The sequence below is a fragment of the Euphorbia lathyris genome, chromosome 3 (assembly GCF_963576675.1).
Source record: "Euphorbia lathyris chromosome 3, ddEupLath1.1, whole genome shotgun sequence".
Lineage (NCBI taxonomy): Eukaryota > Viridiplantae > Streptophyta > Magnoliopsida > Malpighiales > Euphorbiaceae > Euphorbia > Euphorbia lathyris.
In genome coordinates, this window is record NC_088912.1 from 25,479,255 (window position 1) to 25,499,044 (window position 19,790).

At 32.5% G+C, this 19,790-nt stretch overlaps 3 protein-coding genes across 4 annotated transcripts; 2 read left to right on the forward strand and 1 right to left on the reverse strand.

Moving 5' to 3' along the window:
- The first annotated feature begins 922 nt into the window (after positions 1–922).
- Positions 923–4,242, forward strand: LOC136223178 (xyloglucan endotransglucosylase/hydrolase protein 22-like). Of its 2 annotated transcripts, none has more exons than XM_066011050.1 (3): positions 923–1,242; positions 1,307–1,500; positions 3,633–4,242. In XM_066011050.1, the coding sequence occupies exons 1-3, from the start codon at positions 979–981 to the stop codon at positions 4,015–4,017; spliced, it is 843 nt and encodes a 280-aa protein (XP_065867122.1). In that variant the 5' UTR covers positions 923–978; the 3' UTR covers positions 4,018–4,242. The 2 variants fall into 2 exon arrangements, with proteins under 2 accessions (XP_065867122.1, XP_065867123.1); XM_066011051.1 differs by having other exon boundaries at positions 923–1,203.
- Positions 4,243–5,851: 1,609 nt separating this feature from the next.
- LOC136223455 (uncharacterized protein At3g49140) lies at positions 5,852–13,020 on the forward strand. The gene is made up of 12 exons (XM_066011459.1): positions 5,852–6,072; positions 7,065–7,185; positions 7,518–7,740; positions 7,870–7,972; positions 8,059–8,123; positions 9,139–9,255; positions 9,336–9,434; positions 10,592–10,748; positions 11,295–11,404; positions 11,725–11,874; positions 12,458–12,553; positions 12,681–13,020. The coding sequence occupies exons 1-12, from the start codon at positions 6,039–6,041 to the stop codon at positions 12,795–12,797; spliced, it is 1,392 nt and encodes a 463-aa protein (XP_065867531.1). The 5' UTR covers positions 5,852–6,038; the 3' UTR covers positions 12,798–13,020.
- A 1,254-nt stretch (positions 13,021–14,274) lies between these two features.
- LOC136224357 (uncharacterized) lies at positions 14,275–18,959 on the reverse strand. The gene is made up of 12 exons (XM_066012682.1): positions 18,696–18,959; positions 18,439–18,570; positions 17,911–18,005; positions 17,339–17,396; positions 16,948–17,142; positions 16,681–16,760; positions 15,884–15,966; positions 15,657–15,708; positions 15,331–15,399; positions 15,106–15,192; positions 14,973–15,034; positions 14,275–14,878 (listed from the first exon to the last, which is right to left on the reverse strand). The coding sequence occupies exons 2-12, from the start codon at positions 18,554–18,556 to the stop codon at positions 14,641–14,643; spliced, it is 1,137 nt and encodes a 378-aa protein (XP_065868754.1). The 5' UTR covers positions 18,557–18,570; positions 18,696–18,959; the 3' UTR covers positions 14,275–14,640.
- Between the last annotated feature and the right edge of the window lie 831 nt (positions 18,960–19,790).

Below are 19,790 nucleotides of genomic sequence, written 5' to 3' on the forward strand. Positions count from 1 at the left end.
ATAGAAACAGTTAAACTAAACATATTAAGCGACTTGACACAATAGAATAAAAATGTTCGGTTATAATTGAGAAACAGTTGTTGATAGCTGTTGTAGAATAGATTAAAATCACCTAACTTATACCAGTTGATGTGGTTGAATCTTGAAAGTCCACGTGTCAACTTGCAACTGTACATAAGCAAGGTCAAAGGCGTTTCATTCTGATGTTTAAGTCAGTTTGTGGAAAAAGTTGTAATGTAAGCTTAATATAAAAATGAATGAATCGGTTAACCTTAAGTTGGACTTACCTTATTTATACTGATATGGAGCTATAAAAGACGGTTACAGATTGTGGAGCATGATGGATCACACATCTCGAGTTGATAGGAGGGAGTTATCTCAAATATGGGGGCCTCAGGAATTTTTACATGCACCTTAATGAACAAGTGAATTTGCTCATTCACCGTTAGATATATGCTTATTAAATCTAAACCTCAGGATGCTTTGAATCTCCAACTTAGGATTCTAATAAGCCTAGATCTAACGGTAAATGAGCAAATTCTACATGCTCATTAAGGTGCATGTGATCAAGACTGAATGGAGGCTTAATATCTCTTAAGACCACTTGACCTGAGATTTTCAAGATCGAGTGTGATTGTGGCAACGACTGGATCATTGACTACGTCTAGTGAAGCTTCCTGGTCAAACTTGTAGTACGCATCATTTTGCTATATAGTTTCAAATTTATCTTTAAAAAAACTTAAAATTTGATTAAATCAACTTGGAAAATAATTATCTCAAAGTGGATGTATATGGATCATAAAAAGTTAGTAAGACAAAAGTTGTTTTTAAATATAAACATAATTAGAATTAAATAATAATTTGATGGGTATATAAATAGCCCATTTCCATGCACAAAATAAAACTCAAAACTTCCCTTTTCCTTAGTTTTCTATCTGAAACACTCCAATTTCCTCCTCTTCTTCTCCAAGAAAAGCAATGAATTCCTCAACAAGATTAATAATATTTCTTGTAGGTTATTTAGCGACGAATTATGCAGCAGCAAACTTCAACAAGGACGTTGAAATAACATTTGGAGACGGAAGAGCAAAAATCATGAACAATGGCCAAACTCTGAGTCTTTCTCTTGACAAAACCTCAGGGTCTGGTTTTAAATCAAAGAGTCAATTCTTGTTTGGGAAAATAGATATGCAGCTCAAATTGGTGCCTGGAAATTCTGCTGGAACTGTCACTGCTTTTTATGTGAGATTTATTATTATTGATTTTGTGTTATGTAAATAAATTAATGATTTGATGAATGATGCAGCTATCTTCAATTGGGTCTGGACATGATGAAATAGACTTTGAATTTCTGGGGAATGTGAGTGGGCAGCCATATATAATGCATACAAATGTATTCACTCAGGGGAAAGGAAACAGAGAGCAGCAATTCTATCTTTGGTTTGATCCTACTAAGGATTTTCACACCTACTCTTTTTTATGGAATCCTCAAACCATCATGTATGTACTCTTTCACATCTCTTTTAACTTTAATTCTATTTTGAAAATGATAAGAATAAATGAATTACGTTTAGGAAAATGTTTTAATTTTACATTTTTCTCCATTTTTTTTTTGTAAAAATTAACTTATTTTACTAGGTAAATAAAACCAGAAAATTAAAAAAATATTTTACGAGGTCCAAGTTTAACAAATTTGCTGAATTTCAAATATCATTGAAAACATATATATATATATTATAGGCCTAATGTTTTTCCAGCCCCCTTAACTTATCCAAATTGGTCATTTTACCCCTCAACTCATCGAATGTCCTATTTACCCCCTTAACTCCATAAAAGTGGTATTTCTCACCCCCTCAACTTGTCCATTTATCCCCCAACTCATAGAATGTTCTATTTACCCCCTTAACTCCATAAAAGTGGTATTTTTCACCCCTTACAATCCATTATCGAAGCCTAAACTGATAAATTTTTTTAAACGTTAAACCTATATTTATGCTATTTTGTAAGTGGAACCTAAATTGATACTTCCCCTACATATAATGCATTTAACTTGTTTATATTAATGTTCTTGTTATTTGTATTTTTTATTCGTTCTTTCTCTTTTCAACTTTTTTTACTACTATATAGGGATAAGAAATACCATTTTTATGGAGTTAAGAGGATAAATAGGATCATAAGTGGTGAGAAATACCACTTTTATGGAGTTAATGTGGTAAATAAGATATTCGATGAGTTGAGAATGGGTAAAATGTCAAATTTGGACAGGTTAAGGGGGTGAGAAATACCATTTTTATGGAGTTAAGTGGGTAAATAGAACATTCGATGAGTTGGAGGGGTAAAATGAACAATTTGGATAAGTTAAGAGGGCTGGAGAAACATTAAACCTATATTATATTAATTTATTTTGTACTAGTTGTATATCACTTTTTAAAAGTTTTTCCGTGACTTTATAATAATTTTGGAAATGAAATGTTGTTAAAATTGACAGAATATGTTTTTTAATATGTGCAAAACACGTAACACGTATGTATATAAAATGGAATTTATACGATATTTTCAATTTGTTGTTAAGGTGCCTTCTATGGTTACTTTGTTTTTGACAAAGTATCATTACTTGGTGTATTTTCACCATTGGATGATGGATTAGAAAATTAATCCAACGGTGAAAACACACAAAGTAACGCTTATTTTGTTTTTAACAAAGTAAACATAGCCTTTACCTTGTTGTTGATGATTGATAACATAATAAAATGAAATTCATAATCGAAAAAAGTATTTTTTTAATGATATTTGAAATTGGTTTAATTTGTTAATGTTAAACCATTCATGATGTTAAAAATAAAATTCCGGTGGTTAATAAAAATGAGAATAGTTTTTAAATTTTATATGTTACAATAATAAAAGAAAGAAATTGTGGTTTGTCCAATATATAAATATAGTACTGTAGATTAAAAACATTCAAACACGAGTCTAAAGTTTATGACTTTTACAGTTAAAGGATCTGTGAATCAATTTTCTAATCAAATAATACTCAAGTCAAATAAACGAATATCATAATTAACTACAAAATTACAACTAAGTCATATCACCAAACTTAATTCTTAATACGTCATTATTCTCTATATATTATGATTTTACACCATAATTTAAAAATTATCTCCAATTCATAAATCATAAACTCTACAAAATATATTCTAGACTTCTAATTTATAAGTTCTAATCCTTAAAATATATTAAAAGTACTGATTTTACTAGGTTGATATAATATAAAATTATGACTTGACATAGTTGTAAATAGTTTGTAAAAGATGAATTTTTGTGTATTTTTTCGTAATAATACTTATAGTTTAGTTAATTTGCAAAGTTAAACCTTATATATGCGTTAGTTTTCAAAATCGTTTTTGTTAATTGCTTCAAATTGTTTTTTTTTTAAGTAAATAGTCACAACACTAATTTTTTTTTATAGAGTTTCGAGTTTGCAAACTGCAAAAAAAAATATAGACTTTTGTTTGCAAACTTTTTAAACCACCGTACTATTTTTATAAATTGGTATATTTTCTCAATTTTATATTAAAATTGACAGAGTTGATACAAATCAATAATTAATATTTATTGTTATTTTTGGATGTTAGTTTCTATGTGGATGGAACCCCAATAAGAGAATTCAAGAACCTAGAATCAAATGGGGTAGCATTTCCAAAGAAACAACCAATGTGGCTATACTCAAGTCTATGGAATGCTGATGATTGGGCCACTAGAGGTGGGCTTGTGAAGACAGATTGGAGCCAAGCCCCTTTCACAGCTTCATACACAAATTACAAAGCCCAAGCCTGCATCTGGTCATCTTCATCATCTTGCTCTTCTTCTTCCAATAATAATTCATGGTTCACTCAATCTTTGGACACCACTGGTCAAGCCAGAATCAAATGGGTTCAGAAGAATTACATGATTTATAACTTCTGTACTGATTCCAAAAGATTCCCCCAAGGATTCCCTCCTGAATGCTCACTTTCTTGATTCTTTCTTGTTTTAATATTGGGACCTCTTTCTTTGTTACACACCATTTTCATTTTCAAAGTTACATCTTTTTTCCTTTGGAAAAAGTATTGAAATTGATAGATTTTTTTTTAATATGTTGTATGATGATCTAAGTCTAAGGGATCATATGAATGTAAACTTACCATGTAATGTAACAAATATATTATAAAAATGAAAAATCTTATACATAGATGATTGAGTGTCTGGTTGGTTCTCCTTTCAATCGTTCTTTTATTGCTTTATTATAAAAAGCAAATATATTTGATTAGAGTTGTAGATATAGAAATACACCAAATTTGACCTAACGTTTTTTGTTATAATATACGAAATAGTACAAATTTAATCCTAATGTTTTCAAATAAAATCAATTTTAGCCCTGCATTATTAAAAATGAGTGAAAAATTGGTTTGACTTTTATTAAATTGGTATGTTAGACCTTCCAAATATCAACCATGTTTAAAATATTGAATGTATTACTAATGTAGTTGCTAAAAACCTGTTAAAATCTTAACAACCAAGTTTGTCATATCTAAGTTAATCCCACTTTTTTTTTTGTCAAAGCGTCTCAAATGTTTAATGTGTTATTAATATAGTTGCACATAACCAACAAAAAATGGATGAAATTGTTCCAATTTATCGACAAACTTGTTTAGAAGATCTAATCTGACAGTTAAACCAACTTTTTCAAAATTTTAGTAACGTAGAACTAAAATTGATTTAGTTTGGAAACGTTATGGTTAAATTTGTATAATTTCATTCGTTAAGTCTGCATAAACACTTCTTTAAAAATATTAGGATCTAGTTTGATCTATCTCCATAAGTCACGTAGTTACTATACTTTTTAAGGAAAATGAAGTAATATTTATCAACAACTAGACCAATATATTTGTGGGCTCGAACCAGGCTTAACAAGCTAACATTTATAATGCTTAGTACAGTTTCTAACAAATTTAGTCGGGCTAAAATGAACTCAGGCTTAAAAATTAAATCTCAAATTCAATCCATCTATTTTTATTTTAATTTTAAATATATATTTTCTAATAATAAAAATTTATATTTATATTTAAAAATAAATATAAATAACCATGGGGTTGTGGTAGAGTGGTAAAGGCTTCTCCTGTGATACACTTACGAACCAAAAAAAAATATATATAAATAGTATATAAATAAAATATGTTTATTTATTTATTTGATAGTCAGTATAAATATGCACTAGATTGGTCTCTCTTATTTTTATAGATCTTAAGTCCAACGAAAAATAGACGGACTTACATATATGATCTCATTTTTCGTACACTGTCTTTCGAAGAAAAATATTTATTAACAGTGGATCGAAGTAAAGAACCTATTTGAAGTGGCTCATAAGGAACCTATTTGAAGTGACTCATTTTATACCATGAAGGCTACTTTATTATGACTTTACCCCAGCCACTAGTCTTGCCTTCGCAGCACACTAATCATACCCTACGGTAACTTGAGAAAGAGTTCAAAGAACGAGTTTAGATTGGATCGACTCTAATGTTATTTTCTCCTATTCAAATTAGTAACGAATTACAGTTTATTTCTTAACAAATTCAGCCCATATTTATTTATTTTTTATCAATCCATAGATGAAATATCTAAAATCAAGCCATTGTAATCTCTACTCACAATCAAAATTGACAAAAGAATAAAAATAGAATCAAGCATCAAAAATGCTTTTCAATTGTGGCTACAAATATATAAAATTAAAATAAAAAGAAAAATAAGAAAATGACAAAAGAAATTAATTAAATTAGTGGAAGCAAAAGCAACATAAGATGATGATATTCAAACAAACACCTCTGAGCTCAAAGCTCTGTTTCTGACACAGATTTTGGTGGACCAATTTCACAAACAAACACTCGCACACAATCACCATCACCTTATTCAATTCATATTCCTCGCATCTCACCCCTTTTTTCTCTTCCTCTCTCTCCCGTACGTACCCAACCTTACGAGCTACGATCTCTCTCTCTCTCATGGTGATCGCGCTTGCTGCTTCACTCTCTCTCGGTAATCTCCTCTTCAAAATCAGGTTTTTCTGTTTGTTGTAATTCATTTTGGAGCATTTGTCGAATACCCTCATTTCGCTGTTTTGTGTAATTTCTTACTGATTGTTGAGAATGGGATCGACTTTGGAACTTCAATTGGGATTTTTATTGAAATTGTTGATATGAGAAAGGGGAATTTGTAGTTATTGCAATTAACTTCGTTGTTATCGGTGGGATTGTCTGCTTCTTTTCTTAATTCGTTCTGTTTAGGCATGACTTGTGAATTATGGAATGAAGTTCGATTGTGGAATCCATTTGCATGCTTGAGAGGAACCTTTTTATCAGCTTAAAAAGGCATTACTTAGATTCAGGTTGCTGTATTTAACCAAGGAATAGTTGTGTCCAACTTCAGTAGGCAGTGACACTTTATGGTGAATTTCTGAATAAATGTCCAACCCCTTGTTTGGAGACCTTCATTTAAATGGATTATGAAGGAATTCAATTGTTGAATTCCTTTTTCATAAATTTCTTGTTTGAAAAGAAATAAAAAGGAAAGAATTTAATCATTTTCTTTATAAAGCAAGCTAATTTGATAGAAGTGTAAATCATATAAGAATGCAATTGAATTCATTTCTTTCAAGTGATTTTGTTTGAAGCCATGCCAAGGAAATCGGCTTTTTCCTTTGAGTTTTAGTTGACTTTTCCTGGCCTTGGATATATCCTTACCTCTTTTACTTTTGTTGAGATAACTATGATGCATATGTGATAAATTGGGAATCATATGATGGTGGAACGAGACTCAATGGGGTTTTTTCTGTGAAATTTTTCAAGTGCTAGTTTTAGTTTTTTTGTTTCACAGGAATGTTACTATGTCATTGTTTAATAGCATATTAACACGATTGTGCAGACTGGTCGAGGTGTGAACTTAGCTTAGCCTGTTCGCTATTTCCTATCTGCATCTTCTCCTCCTCAAATGTCTTTTTGTATCACCAATTCTCACGAACTTGTTTTCAGGTCATTCCAATTGTCAATCATGCTACAATGATGGGCTTTGTTGTTCAGAATCTAATGGAGCCACAAGCTCCTGGTTCAGATCACCTATTGATAGTCGCAAAACTCCTGATAATTCCATAAGGTAATATTTTATTTTCAAAATTGCTTGTTACTAATAGGAAGTCATGAGCATTTTCCAATTTTTATGAGATTTATTTAAGTGTACCTTTTGTTGTTGTAGTTCTTTTTCCTTTTTGGGCTTGTTTTTTTAGTGTTTGTGGGTTCCGTTCTGATGCGTACAAATTTCTACTAGGGCCTATATGTCTCTACATCTGCGATCTCTCTTTTCTTCTTTTCCTTTAGAATGATGGGGTTTTGTTGAGATCTTTCAATCCATTTTTATCTGTAAAAGCTACTTCTTGCCTAAATATTTTTAGTGAAAAAAGCATGAATTTTCCAATATTTAAACTGCAGATACAAAAATCCATATTTTGGATCAACACAATTCCATTGGTCATCTGTGGGACATGATCACTCCCTGTGGAAAGTTTCTGTGGCTGCCGATTATTCTGATTCTGTTCCAGATTCATCTAGTTATTCTAGACACCAATATCATCCTCTTGAAGAAGTTAAAGTCAACAGAAATATTCGGGAAACTCAGCTCACTTCTGCTGAAATAGCAAGGACAGCTCTTGAGGTGAGTGCTTGGCTAATGTATTGATGGTTATAGAATTGAATTTATCAACATGCTTTCGAAGCAATAGTTTAATGAGTTTTTGTCTTTGTAAGAACGCTTAATCACATATTATATTACGTGTTGTCTTAGGCTAATAACAGTGCTTTGCTAGTCTTTCCTGGGACGGTACACTGCGAACCACATGAACAAATTTCGTGGGCAGAGTTTCAGTATGTTATTGATGATTATGGAGGTCTGTTCAAGTTTTAATGTGCATTCAGGATAATGTTTTATGATATATGCTTTGATTTGAGCTGATCATATAATTTTTCCTTTCAGATATATTTTTTGAAATTTTTGATGATAAAAACTTGTTAGAAGATCCTGGAGCAAGTAATCCTGTGGTACGAACATATTTGCTTTTCAAATGTTTATCAGTTCCTGAAATGATACATCTTAGCACCATGGTTGTGCAAGTTACAGGACTGCATGTTTTGGGAGATTTTTATGTCAGAAAACTCAAACTTTTAGAAGTCCAGAAGGCAGATGGTTCATATAATAATACAAGTAAAAGTTTATTAGTGATGCTAGTTGGTAATTTCATTTTTCGGTTTGCCTGTATCTCTCTCTCAATTTTCTCAATTTTTCTAGTTTCTATGTGTTATTAGCTTCATTAACAACTTATTTTTTATGGTCATTCAACTTGTTGAAGATGTTTGTATGAGAGATTCACTAGGTGGTGAAATCAAACTCATTTATTCATTTCAAGGCTAAGCTCTGGTAAAAGATTTTGAAAGAAAAAAATGGATTCAACCACGCATACCTTGAACAGTAACCTTTTATCTTAGCTTTGGCCATTTACTAAAACATGTAATTGTTTGTGTTAATATTAGAGGATGATGCAGCCCATTCTCATGTTTCTTCACCTCTATTTTCATTTCTGTTGTTCTAATATATTGCTGAGAAAATAGAATCTTAAGCTTTATGATAGACTTACCAGTATCATGCCTTCTACATTCAAAATAGCAAAGCAAATTTATTTTTCTTAAAGGTACCCTGTAAATACAGTCCAACATACATTGATGTTGCTGATTTTTTATTTTACATTTTTTTACTGTTGAATTTATTATTAATCGACTATGAGCTGGTAGGAAAGACTCAGAGGAGGAAAATGAAAAAAAAAAAAAAAATATTTAGAATTTGTTACTCTGATGCTCTCTATATAGGAACCTAAAAATTTCAATTTATAATGGAGATAAGCTAATACTGATTTTGAATATCTATAGCGTCTGGCGGAACCTGACAAAGCTGACTGTTGTATTAAAGAACGTGTCTACATATATTCATTATGTTCTCCCTCTTTTAGCTTTGAGTTGCTTGAACAAGAGGTGCCCTTCTAATTATCATGACGTCTTTCAGAATGCATTGATTGGGATGGATATTCCAATGTATGAGAATAAAAGGGTAGCCAATGAGTATAATGTTTTCGATATTGGTGGTATGGATGATATTCCATTCGATGATGACTACTTTGAGGTCCGTAACTATTTATGATCATTTCTGAACTGTACTTTATATACTTTTTACTGATTTTGCATAGTAATTTTACATGCTAGGTAATGGAATCTGAAGCACCTGACGTTCCAGTTGATTGGGGAATGCCTGATAGTTCCAGTTGGGTTCATCCTATTTATTTTTCCAAGTGCTTGACAAAGGTGATTTTTGTTTCCGTTTGAGTGTTTTAGATAATTAGCTTACATGGGATCTTTGGGAAGAATACACCTATGGCCCCTCAACTTTGGCATTACTAACATGATGACCCTTGAACTTTGAAGCCGGACATAAAAGCCTTTGAACATTGACATATATTAACATAAAATTCTAAATAACCGTTTGCCAGTTTAAATACCGGTTGACCATGTCAATTTCCGGTAAATCACACAGGTAAATACACCCATGGCCCCTCAATTTGGTGTTAGTACATGATGGCTCCTAAACAAACAATTGTGATTTACTGGCAATTTATGTGGTCAATGGTCATTTGGACTTCTATGTTAGTATGCGTCGAATTTCAGGGACTTTTATGTCTGGTTTTGAAGTTCAGGGGCCACAGTGTTAGTAACATCAAAGTTGAGAGGCCATGTGTATATTTTACCCAGGGATCTGTCCTATTCATATCCATTTACTGGATATGTAAATAGAAGTTAAAGAACCATGGTGTTTGTCAGTAGTTGATCATCATTGCTCTAGTCGCCCAAACTAGACTAGTTTAATATATATTTTGGAGCTGCTGCACTTCAATGATTGTTTGGAAGATTCCTTAAGCCTAAGTTAATATGATGCGATGTTGGTTTGCTGGGGGACTTTTAGAAACTATATAATATGCCTAGGGCATAGAGATACTTTTTACAAGGATGCTAGTGTTACTTAGAAGAGAGAAAATGTCAACACCAAGCAACTTTTGACTTCATTATTGAATGCATTAAAAAGTTGTTCGTTAAACAAAACTTATTCAAGTTAACTTTTCTTTTAGTTCATGCATTTTTATTCATAAACAATGGGAATGGGTGTTCTTTTTTTCTTGGAAATGGCATTCCAGCTTTGTATTCCAAAAACGGAGATGCTATCACTTTATGGAAGAAGATGGTATGGCATTGTGGAAGACATCTGTTCTTAATTCGAAGAACTATCTACAACCATCTACTTCATCATGAACGAAAGCTTCCATCTGCATAACATCATTCCTTTGCTTTCTGTTCAATGTGCTGCTCATATACTGTATTAGTTATTCCCCTATTTGGATAATGTGCAAATTTCTTGTCTTTCTTGTCCTTTATTTATTTATTAATATGTTGAAGTCTTGCTCTTGTAGGCAATTGAGATGGAATATAACGAAAAGATGAACCATCCATCAAACGGTGTTTCTATTGTAGGTTGCTTGAGACCTGCTTTTGCCGACGAGGAATCATACTTGAGAAGATTATTTCACAGTGAAGATAATAGTGCTGGCTACAGTTCAGACTGGAAAGGTTGTATCTGATTATTCTTGTGCTTTTGAATAATTATAGTGAAGTTAGTTTGAACCAAATCATTCTAGTGGGATCAGTGACGGATCCAAGGGGGCACTGGGGGCTTGAGCACCCACTGGTCACCGATGGAAGCTGTGTACAGAGCTTTAATTTCTTTCAGCAAAAACACACAAAAAATATAATTGAGCACCTATAGATCACTAGAGAGTCGGTGAGTCCTGAATCCGTCACTGAGTAGGATTAATGCAGAAAATGAAATATGGTAGAAAATTCTATGAATTTGTTATTTCATCATTGATTGCACAATTTAAGCTTTGAATTTTACCAGATATTCCGAGGATTAAAAGTTTTCTGATTCTGCTGGGGTCCTTAAGATGGATCATCTATGTCATCATAATGAATGCAAGAGACTGCTGAGGTCTAATTCAAGTGTTGTTTTCTCAAAAGAAGAGAATTAAGTCTGATATCTGGAAGTTGTACTATTATTACGGACATAGAATAAATATACTATCTGCATCGTTTGATATTTATTCTTTACTTGTTTAGATGTCGAAATTTCGAGCTTTGGCTCGAGAAGTTATGAAAGCAACCCAAGCTCAACTCTTTACAGGTTGGAGGTCATGAGGATAGAGCTATTCTCAGTTTATGGCATTCAGGCATGTTATTATGTTTCTGTGTTATATTTCCTAGAAAATATGTTGTCAGTGTGTTATATTAAAGCTAAAGAGCAGGGGTGTTAAAACGGGTTATGGTGTCATTATCGAGTTATATTACACATGATTATATATGGTATAAATGCAACAAAAATAGAAATCGTGTCAGTGGCGCCGTGTCAAGCAGCTTGTCTATGTAAATCATGTCGTTGTGTCATAAATTGAGAGTCTTACTAAAGAGACGTGTTTATTTGTGTTCATGGATAGGTGGTTATTTTGTCATTGTTATTGATTGTGATTCTGCATTTGTTTGTGCACTATAGTCTGCAATTGATTTGCAAGAGTTTCAAGATGCTGAGCCTGATTTCCTTGTACACTCTACTTCTGCAATCCTTGAACACTTCAGCGAGAAAGGAATAAGGTGCAACGCTGCACTAAAAGCTCTTTGCAAGAAAAAGGGTCTCCATGTTGAGGTAATAATTGTTTCAAAATCCCCTTTCGTGTTTTTGTTTTCAATTCTTAATTTATATAGCATTTAATTCATATGGTTAGACATGAAAAATAGAAAACACTTATCTCGTATGCATGATGTTCCTATCTGTTGAGAATAACTCAAAATTCTAATTTAATTAAGAGTATTTAAAGCCATGAATTTGTTTTGGGTCAAACCATAGTATTAGATACACAAAAGAGTTTGAAAATTTGGTACTAAAAGACATCAATTGAGGTATGGATGGAAACACACGGATAAGTTTCGGGATACTCGGAAGTTATTGAAAAGGAAGTTTGCCAAAAGAGAACCAAAATTGCCACAAATCAAAGAACCTTGTTTAATCAATACCAAATCCGATTCAATTCCTATTTCCTAACACTATCTGTTCTCATTGATAGTGTGTAATTGTATCCTCTACTTTTCCACGATTCGGATAGAATATGAACTGTTTACTGCATAAGCTACTTCTATCTCATGTATTGTGACATTCTGCAGTTCTCACACTAAAATTTACTGGTTATTTTGTATACTTATTCCATGAGCTGCATTTTGAATCTTTGCAGGCAGCTAATCTAATAGGCGTTGATAGCCTCGGCATAGATGTCAGAATCTTCACTGGGGTGGAAGTACGAACGCATCGATTTCCCTTCAAAGTCCGGGTATGCTTGATTGAAATGTTTTCTAAACAAGGCAATATCAGCAAATTTATTTCGACAATTTCATTTATTTATCTATCGATCTATCTATCCCGTAGACAAAGAAACATGTATGTTTATGTTGGTGCAGGCTACAAGTGAGGCTGGTGCAGAAAAACAGATTAATCAGCTATTATTTCCGCGATCTCGACGAAAGAAATTTAGAAGTGATGGTGATAGACTTGCAGACTCCAACAAGTCCTTTTAATTCTTCAGCTATAACTGTATGAATAAGGAAATTAACTGTCCTGATTAACAAGGATCAGGCTTGGTTAGTTGTTTTTTTCTTCCTTTTTCCTTTTCCTTTTCTCATGTAATTGATGATTTATAGTTAATAATACCCAAAGGTCATTTGTTATATTTAGAATAGATAGTGTAAAAATTAGGCCTTCAATTAAGTAGTTGTGCAATTATATTTATCATGTTTAGAAGTTGAGCAAGCTATACAATTGTCTTTCTTTTCACACATTATATGCCAAAATAATGTGAATTGTCAAATATGTCCAAATGAATAATAATTTCATTAATTTATTTAATAAACTAGGCTTAAATATGTTCCATAAAATTTAAATGACTTTTACTAGTTTCTTTTCCAAATTTTTAGCATAAAAAGGTTCCATTTCAAGGGTCAAGTGGTGCTTATAGAAAAATTTATTTGTTTAAAATATTTGTTATTTTAAAAATTAATAGAACTTAAATAAATTATTCTTTTGTTTAATGTTGGTTATATTTGGTTACAATATAAAGTAACAAGTGTTTATATATCTAAAAATATTGTAGGGATGTTTTAGTAAAATAATATTATATTTTAATATTTCAATAAATTTCTTAATTTATGTATTAATAGTTGAGTAATTAAATTTTAAATTATAGAATTCTTTGTAGTAATTGTCCAGTCAAACTTTCAAAATTTCAAGTAGGATAAGCTATAAAAAGTAAGGTTTTAGGAAAGAGCCATACAAAACAATATAGTTTCACTCTTAATTTTCAAATGATGCTATTAAAATTCTTACTAATAGAAATTGACACATCAATCCACTTTTTATATAATTACAGTTGTTTGATAAAGTACGGAACTTCAACTTTGCTCTTCCCTTTCATTATAGTTATAGTTAATTATAGTCCTAACTTCAAAACCAGATATTATACCTATCAACTTTGCACTTTACTACTATAAATACTATAATAGCTTATTTTACCTTGATCAAAATGACAACTCCAATAGCAAGTAACTCACTATTGTAGATTTAATGAAAATAATATTCTAAACAATTGAACTTTTTAATTTTAAAGTCATTTAAATATTGTTTTGTTATGGGAGAAAATTATTGTTTAGAGAATTGAAGCTTAAAGAAAATTGTTTAGAGAAGGAAAGCTCCGAGAAACAATGGTTCTATGGAAAGTGTGATTTCAAACAACTTGAATTCTCAAACTTTTCCATTTTGAGAGGCATTCCTTATTTGGACTTGATCAATGGTAAAAAAGATCATTATATTAATAAATGCAAAGTTCACAGACCATAATTTCCTGTTTTGAAGTTTATAAACCATAATAAAAATAAAAATAAGAATAAAATTGGAGAGCCATAGGTGTAGTTTACCTAGTTTAATTGGGAAAGTAGCTACTTAAAAAATTCTGAACAAAAATGCAAAAATAAGATTCTGCAACTGATTTGCACAATTAAATATCAAAATGGCCTAAATACTTCTTCATTCCATATGGCTCTCAAAACAAATTAAGAAATTTATTATTCTAATAATGGAACTAAGGTCTATAGGCTTTAATTTTAATTTCTTTAATTAAAAAAGCTTCACTTTCCTAAATTGACCATCCTAAAGGTCTATCAAACATTCAAAACATCAAAATTATGCCTATTGACCAAAAATAATAATGATAATAATTAATAAATACCCTAAAATCTGCTAATCTCCTTATTTTTCTGCTTTTTTTCTTTTTCTGTGGAATTGGAAGTTGTATCCCAGCTGATACCCGCGATTTTCGCAGCAGTAGCAGCAGCAAACAAATGTATGCTCTCCATTGCAAATTATGAATCATGAATTATTCACTTGCTCATCTCTTTCCAAGTTGGTGTTTTCATTCTCTTGGCGCTCCGGAATACTTGTGCTGGCTTGAGCAGCCTCTTGCATCTTATTATCCCGTGTTTTCGGGGTCCCAGCTAAAGTTCCATAGTTGCGGTTTACAGAAGAAGCAGCAGCCTCCTCATCAAAATGTTTGCTTTTCTCATCAGTCTCTTCATCAGCTTTCTGTTGATCCTCTTCTTTATCACCCCTACAAATCAAACACCGTAAAATAAGTTTAACAGTTATGATCATTCTAATTTTAAGAAACCAAGGAAACCACTACAAACTGCTTAATTACGTACCCGGAATAAATTATCAAACCAATAACAACACCAGCAAATGCTACATAGTACATCCAATCAACCTGAAAACATATTCAGCTTATAAAAATCCATAGTTTGAATATTGCATTCAATATACAGTTAGTTAACAGACCTTTTCATGGTAAGCAAAGATGCGAATCAAGACGGACCACATGTCTGATGTTAGCAATGACAAGTTGAGCATGGTTGAACCACTAAGCTGTAAATAGTACAGATTCGAAAATACTAAAATGAGATTCTGTTTTATATATATATGATGAGTTCTTTTCATGAAACTCGAAAGAAATGCTCGTTATAAAATCTGTTGGACTCGGTCTTCGGTGACTCAAATCCGTACCTTAAGTAATACAGGGACAGTTGAGTAAAACAGAAACATCGCCACTGCAAATCCAACAAATGGAAGTGCCTGAAAAGTAAATAGAGAAAACCATGTTAAAGAACCGCCCGTGTTGATGGAATTTTTTTCCTTTCACCCTTCAGTCAGGAAGACGATAACTATGGTTTATAAGCCACATTAATTGGGTTTATACCAAAAGTAAATAAGAAAAATAAGACAAATATGGATCATAAGCAAAAGTTTACGCCTCGGCGAGGAAGATCAGCAAAGGAAATTTGACTACTATAATAAGAATTTAGAGAAGAATGATGAACAAAGAAACTTACTGCTCCAGCTGACCACTGAATAGATTTAAGCTCACTGCGCTCAAGAATGCTTCTGTGAAGACATTATTAAGGGGCACAATGTGACAGCAGAATGGTATGCGAAAGAAACAATTTCAACTACTTATTGATATAAGAATGGATCACCATTTTGTTGAATAACAAGAGAACTCTTTTCCTAGCTAGAAAAGTTTATCGTTGCGAGCAATTAAATGCTATGAAAAGGATACATTTGGATAGCACTGGCGATTGCTCCAAAAAGGCCCAGCAGCGCCATAAGTTCAACTCGATCTGCATTCTTCACAAGAAACTCCTACATTGTATGTAAAAACAAAATAAGACGGTTAGACGATAAAAAATGGATCCATATGTTAAGATCAATGTTTTGATGCTAATAATTAAGTTGGCATTTATCAAACTCTCATCCACTTCTTAGACATTTATTCACTTAAGTTTCACAGTTTTTGCAAGAAGCTATGTTACAACCACAATGACCCCCAGTCCCATTCTACTAGAGTGAAACAATGATTGAGTCTCATGACTACAGACTATAGCATAGGAGGGGTGTCAAAACAGGTTATCGTGCCATGATCGTGTTATGTGATCTATATAATATATGATATAAAGGGTGGCCCGGTGCACTACACGTCCCCGCTGAGCGAGGGTCCGGGGAGGGGTCCCACCACAAGGGTGTACTGGGGGCAAGCCTTCCCCTGCCAATTTATTTGGCAAGAGGCCGCTCCTAAGACTCGAACCCGTGAGAAATGATAATCATATCAAGCAGTCTCTGTAAATCGTGTTGTCGCGTGACAAATGATAATCATATCAAGCAGTCTATAAATGATCGAAAAATGATAATCATATCAAGCAGTCTCTGTAAATCGTGTTGTCGCGTGACAAATTGAGAGCCCTAACAACAGAGTATAGGAAGAAGAAGCCCTTCCGAGTAAAGAGATGAGCAGCACCTGCACAGATATAGGAGACCAACATAGCATGAAAGTCCTGTGGTAAATGTGAATTAGATTACCTCACTGACATTACTGATAGCATACAGAGTTGCACCAGCGATAACAAGAATGTCTCCTTTAATAGGATGGCTCCCTTTGTCTGCAAGGAAAAACAACTCAGAAGTTTGGATCAACATTATCAGCATTACATCTTACATAAAGTACTCAACAACCTTGCCAGGCTTCTGATTCCAATTAAGATAACTTTCAAAAAAATCGCATTCTCTTTCCCATTCCAATTAGTATTTCTATGCTCTATTAGGAGCAAAATAATGCATCATATTTACCTGATCGATCAGCTGTATGAACATCTGAAAAAACAACCATGACGAGTCCGACAACACAAATAGCTACTCCAGTGATCTTCTTATATCTATACTTCGTGTGCAAGAATAGCCAGGTAAGAAGCAAAACGCATGGAATTGACCAGCAATCCAGTAGCATGACACTCGTTAGAGATGTGTACTGATAAGCCTTCACCACTGCCATGGAATGAAGATTATTAATTAGCCTAAAACTCGAACTATTTTAGAAATCAGAATTGTCTGCATTCAAAGATAATAACCATAAAACGAAATTGCTTGTGTAGATAAAAGCGAAAAAACAATAGAGTAAGAATCAGGTGGCCTATATATCCATAAAAACAGCTCAGGAAGCAGATGACTGTAAGACACTTACCCAGAAAATTGGCCTCTACATCTACAATTGCGAGAATTGCATAGTAGTACCATTTTGCCTGCAAAAAATCCAAAAAGGGAGTCTGTAAAATACATATAAGCGAAAAAAGATTTAAAAGAAGTTATAATTCATGCCAATTTACATCACATGCTCACATTTTCATAGGCAATTTCAATTTCACCTCAACAAAAACAAACAGATGATAATTTTCTTGGTCATATTAGTTCCCTGCTTTTTCACTATTCACCACATCCTCTTAACTTAGCAACTATATTGCACGGAAACAGACAACGGGAAACCCTATTTCTAAAACATAGTCTTCAACATATAGCCAGGAAACATACAAGGGGAAACATTATTTCTAAAACATAGCCAGGAAACGGAACTGAAACAGAAAGGGACACGGGCCAAAGAGAAGTTTCCGTGCAACATTACCAAGAGAAAACTGTGTCCTAAAAATATCCAGTAGCTGAAATTGGCTGTGTGCTTACATTTAAACATTATGAAAATATTCAATAGCTAAAACAAAAGCTAAAAGTTACATTAGAAAGAGAATAAGTGTAGGAATCCACCTTAAGTGCTTTCTTCCGGTAAAGCATAATACTTCCATAAACAATTCCCAAGAGCATGTAGTTAAGCAGAGACTGAGAAGTTGGTGCATTGATTCCTGCTTTCAAATAACCATTAATCTATACAGCAGTAGGAATCCACTATCAAAATTACCCAAATTTAGTATTACAACAAAAAGAAAACCCCAAATAGAGCAAAGCAAGAAACCCAATATATATGAAAATACAGCAATCAATTTCAATTTCTGTAAACTACACTTTGATTAGACATGTAATTTAACCCAATTTCAATCAAACCAAAAGAGAAATCAAAATTCAGCATCCTATGACATTCACAATAACATCTGCGCATCCATCATTATCAGACATCAACGAAACTAAGTTTTTCAACAACAATAGTGACAGAAATCGAATTCTGAGAAAATTAAAAACGCATAAGAGACTTCATCATTTAAACAATTAAATAACGAAGCTCGGCTATGGAAAATAACGAAACAACATATATTCAAATTAAGAAAAATAGAGACGAACCTCGTTTAACCAGTTCGTTAGTCGTAAAACCAGTAGAAGTAATGAGGAGTGAGAGAAATTGGCCCAAACCAAGACCCAGCAATGTTTTCTTCGTCCAAAATTTCTTAAAATCCACCATTATCTCCTTCAAGTCTTCAATGGGGGAAATTAAAAAGAAATCAGAAGAAATAGAAAGACAATAAATAACCCAATTCTCATACGGCACTCTTGAGATTGACTGGGATTGAAGTATCCCAGATAAAAAGATAGATACCCACTTGAGATTACTATTTTGAAAGAGTGGTGACGATGATGAGTATACGGCTAGAAGCTAAAGGTATGTGATGATGTGATAGTGAGAAAGCAAGAGTTTTTCTGTGCTAGGAAACTAGTACTACTATATAGCATTATTTTCTGTTGAGAAAATCAGGTGGAAGATCGACAATTTGGTTTACCAATCAAATTCGTAAACGGAATTTTTGCTTTTCAGAATTAATTAATTATATTCTCCGCCTGTTGATTGATTGATCTTAACAAGGGAACAATGTAATATAGCGAGAGCTCAACTTTGGTACGGCGCAGCTTACTGTAACCTTTGCTGATTTCTTTTTAATCAATAATCTTTGGTGGGATAAATGCTAAATTTAGCCTATTTAACCCTAAGCTACGAAATTTATAAACTTAACCCTAATATTAGTAAGATCAATTTTAAGCCTAACATTATAATTTTCTTTTTGAAAAAACTAGTTTAACTATCACTTTAGACCTTCTAAATATATAACCAACCGTTAGATTTAGACTTATATGTCTAAAATATTTAATTACTAACACAATTGTAAAAAAAAAACATAGTAAAATGCTAACATATAAATTAATTTGAATAGTTATTGTATTACTAATATAGTTACAAATAACCAGACAAAAATGTACAAAACTACTTTAGTTTATCGATAAACTTGTTTCGAATTTCTAATGTGATAATTAAATAACAGTCAAACCAGGCTTTCAAATTTTCGGTAACATAAGACTAAAATTGATCTTGTTTGAAAACGTTATGGTTAAATATACATCATTCCATATGTTAGGATTAAATTTGTAAATTTAGCCCTTATCTCATCATTGGTGGTTTTAATTAACTGGATTAAATATTATTTTTAGGAATTATTGCCCAAACTAGACGAAAACCTCGAAATAAGGGTGCTCGTTGGCATGTCAATGCTGCATGTGTTAGAGGTTGTGGCGGTAGTTCTCCAATGGTGGTGGACGGCTTGGGTCCGGCTGAGATAGTCCAGGTAATTGATAATTATAATAGTAGTAACTGCTCAATTAAAAGAGTAATTGATAACTATGATGACAGTAAGTACTCAATTAAC

Bases quoted from the DNA above. Each gene is read 5' to 3' on its own strand.
- LOC136223178 (XM_066011050.1), top strand. From the start codon at position 979: ATGAATTCCTCAACAAGATTAATAATATTTCTTGTAGGTTATTTAGCG. The intron at 1,243-1,306 runs GTGAGATTTATT...TGAATGATGCAG, and splicing joins GAACTGTCACTGCTTTTTAT to CTATCTTCAATTGGGTCTGG. The intron at 1,501-3,632 runs GTATGTACTCTT...TTTGGATGTTAG, and splicing joins TGGAATCCTCAAACCATCAT to TTTCTATGTGGATGGAACCC.
- LOC136223455 (XM_066011459.1), top strand. From the start codon at position 6,039: ATGGTGATCGCGCTTGCTGCTTCACTCTCTCTCG. The intron at 7,741-7,869 runs GTGAGTGCTTGG...GTGTTGTCTTAG, and splicing joins TAGCAAGGACAGCTCTTGAG to GCTAATAACAGTGCTTTGCT. The intron at 10,749-11,294 runs GTTGTATCTGAT...TTACTTGTTTAG, and splicing joins CTACAGTTCAGACTGGAAAG to ATGTCGAAATTTCGAGCTTT.
- LOC136224357 (XM_066012682.1), bottom strand. From the start codon at position 18,556: ATGGTGGATTTTAAGAAATTTTGGACGAAGAAAACATTGCTGGGTCTT. The intron at 18,006-18,438 runs GTTCGTCTCTAT...ATTTGAAAGCAG, and splicing joins TAACGAACTGGTTAAACGAG to GAATCAATGCACCAACTTCT. The intron at 15,193-15,330 runs GTACGGATTTGA...TACTATTTACAG, and splicing joins CTGTCCCTGTATTACTTAAG to CTTAGTGGTTCAACCATGCT.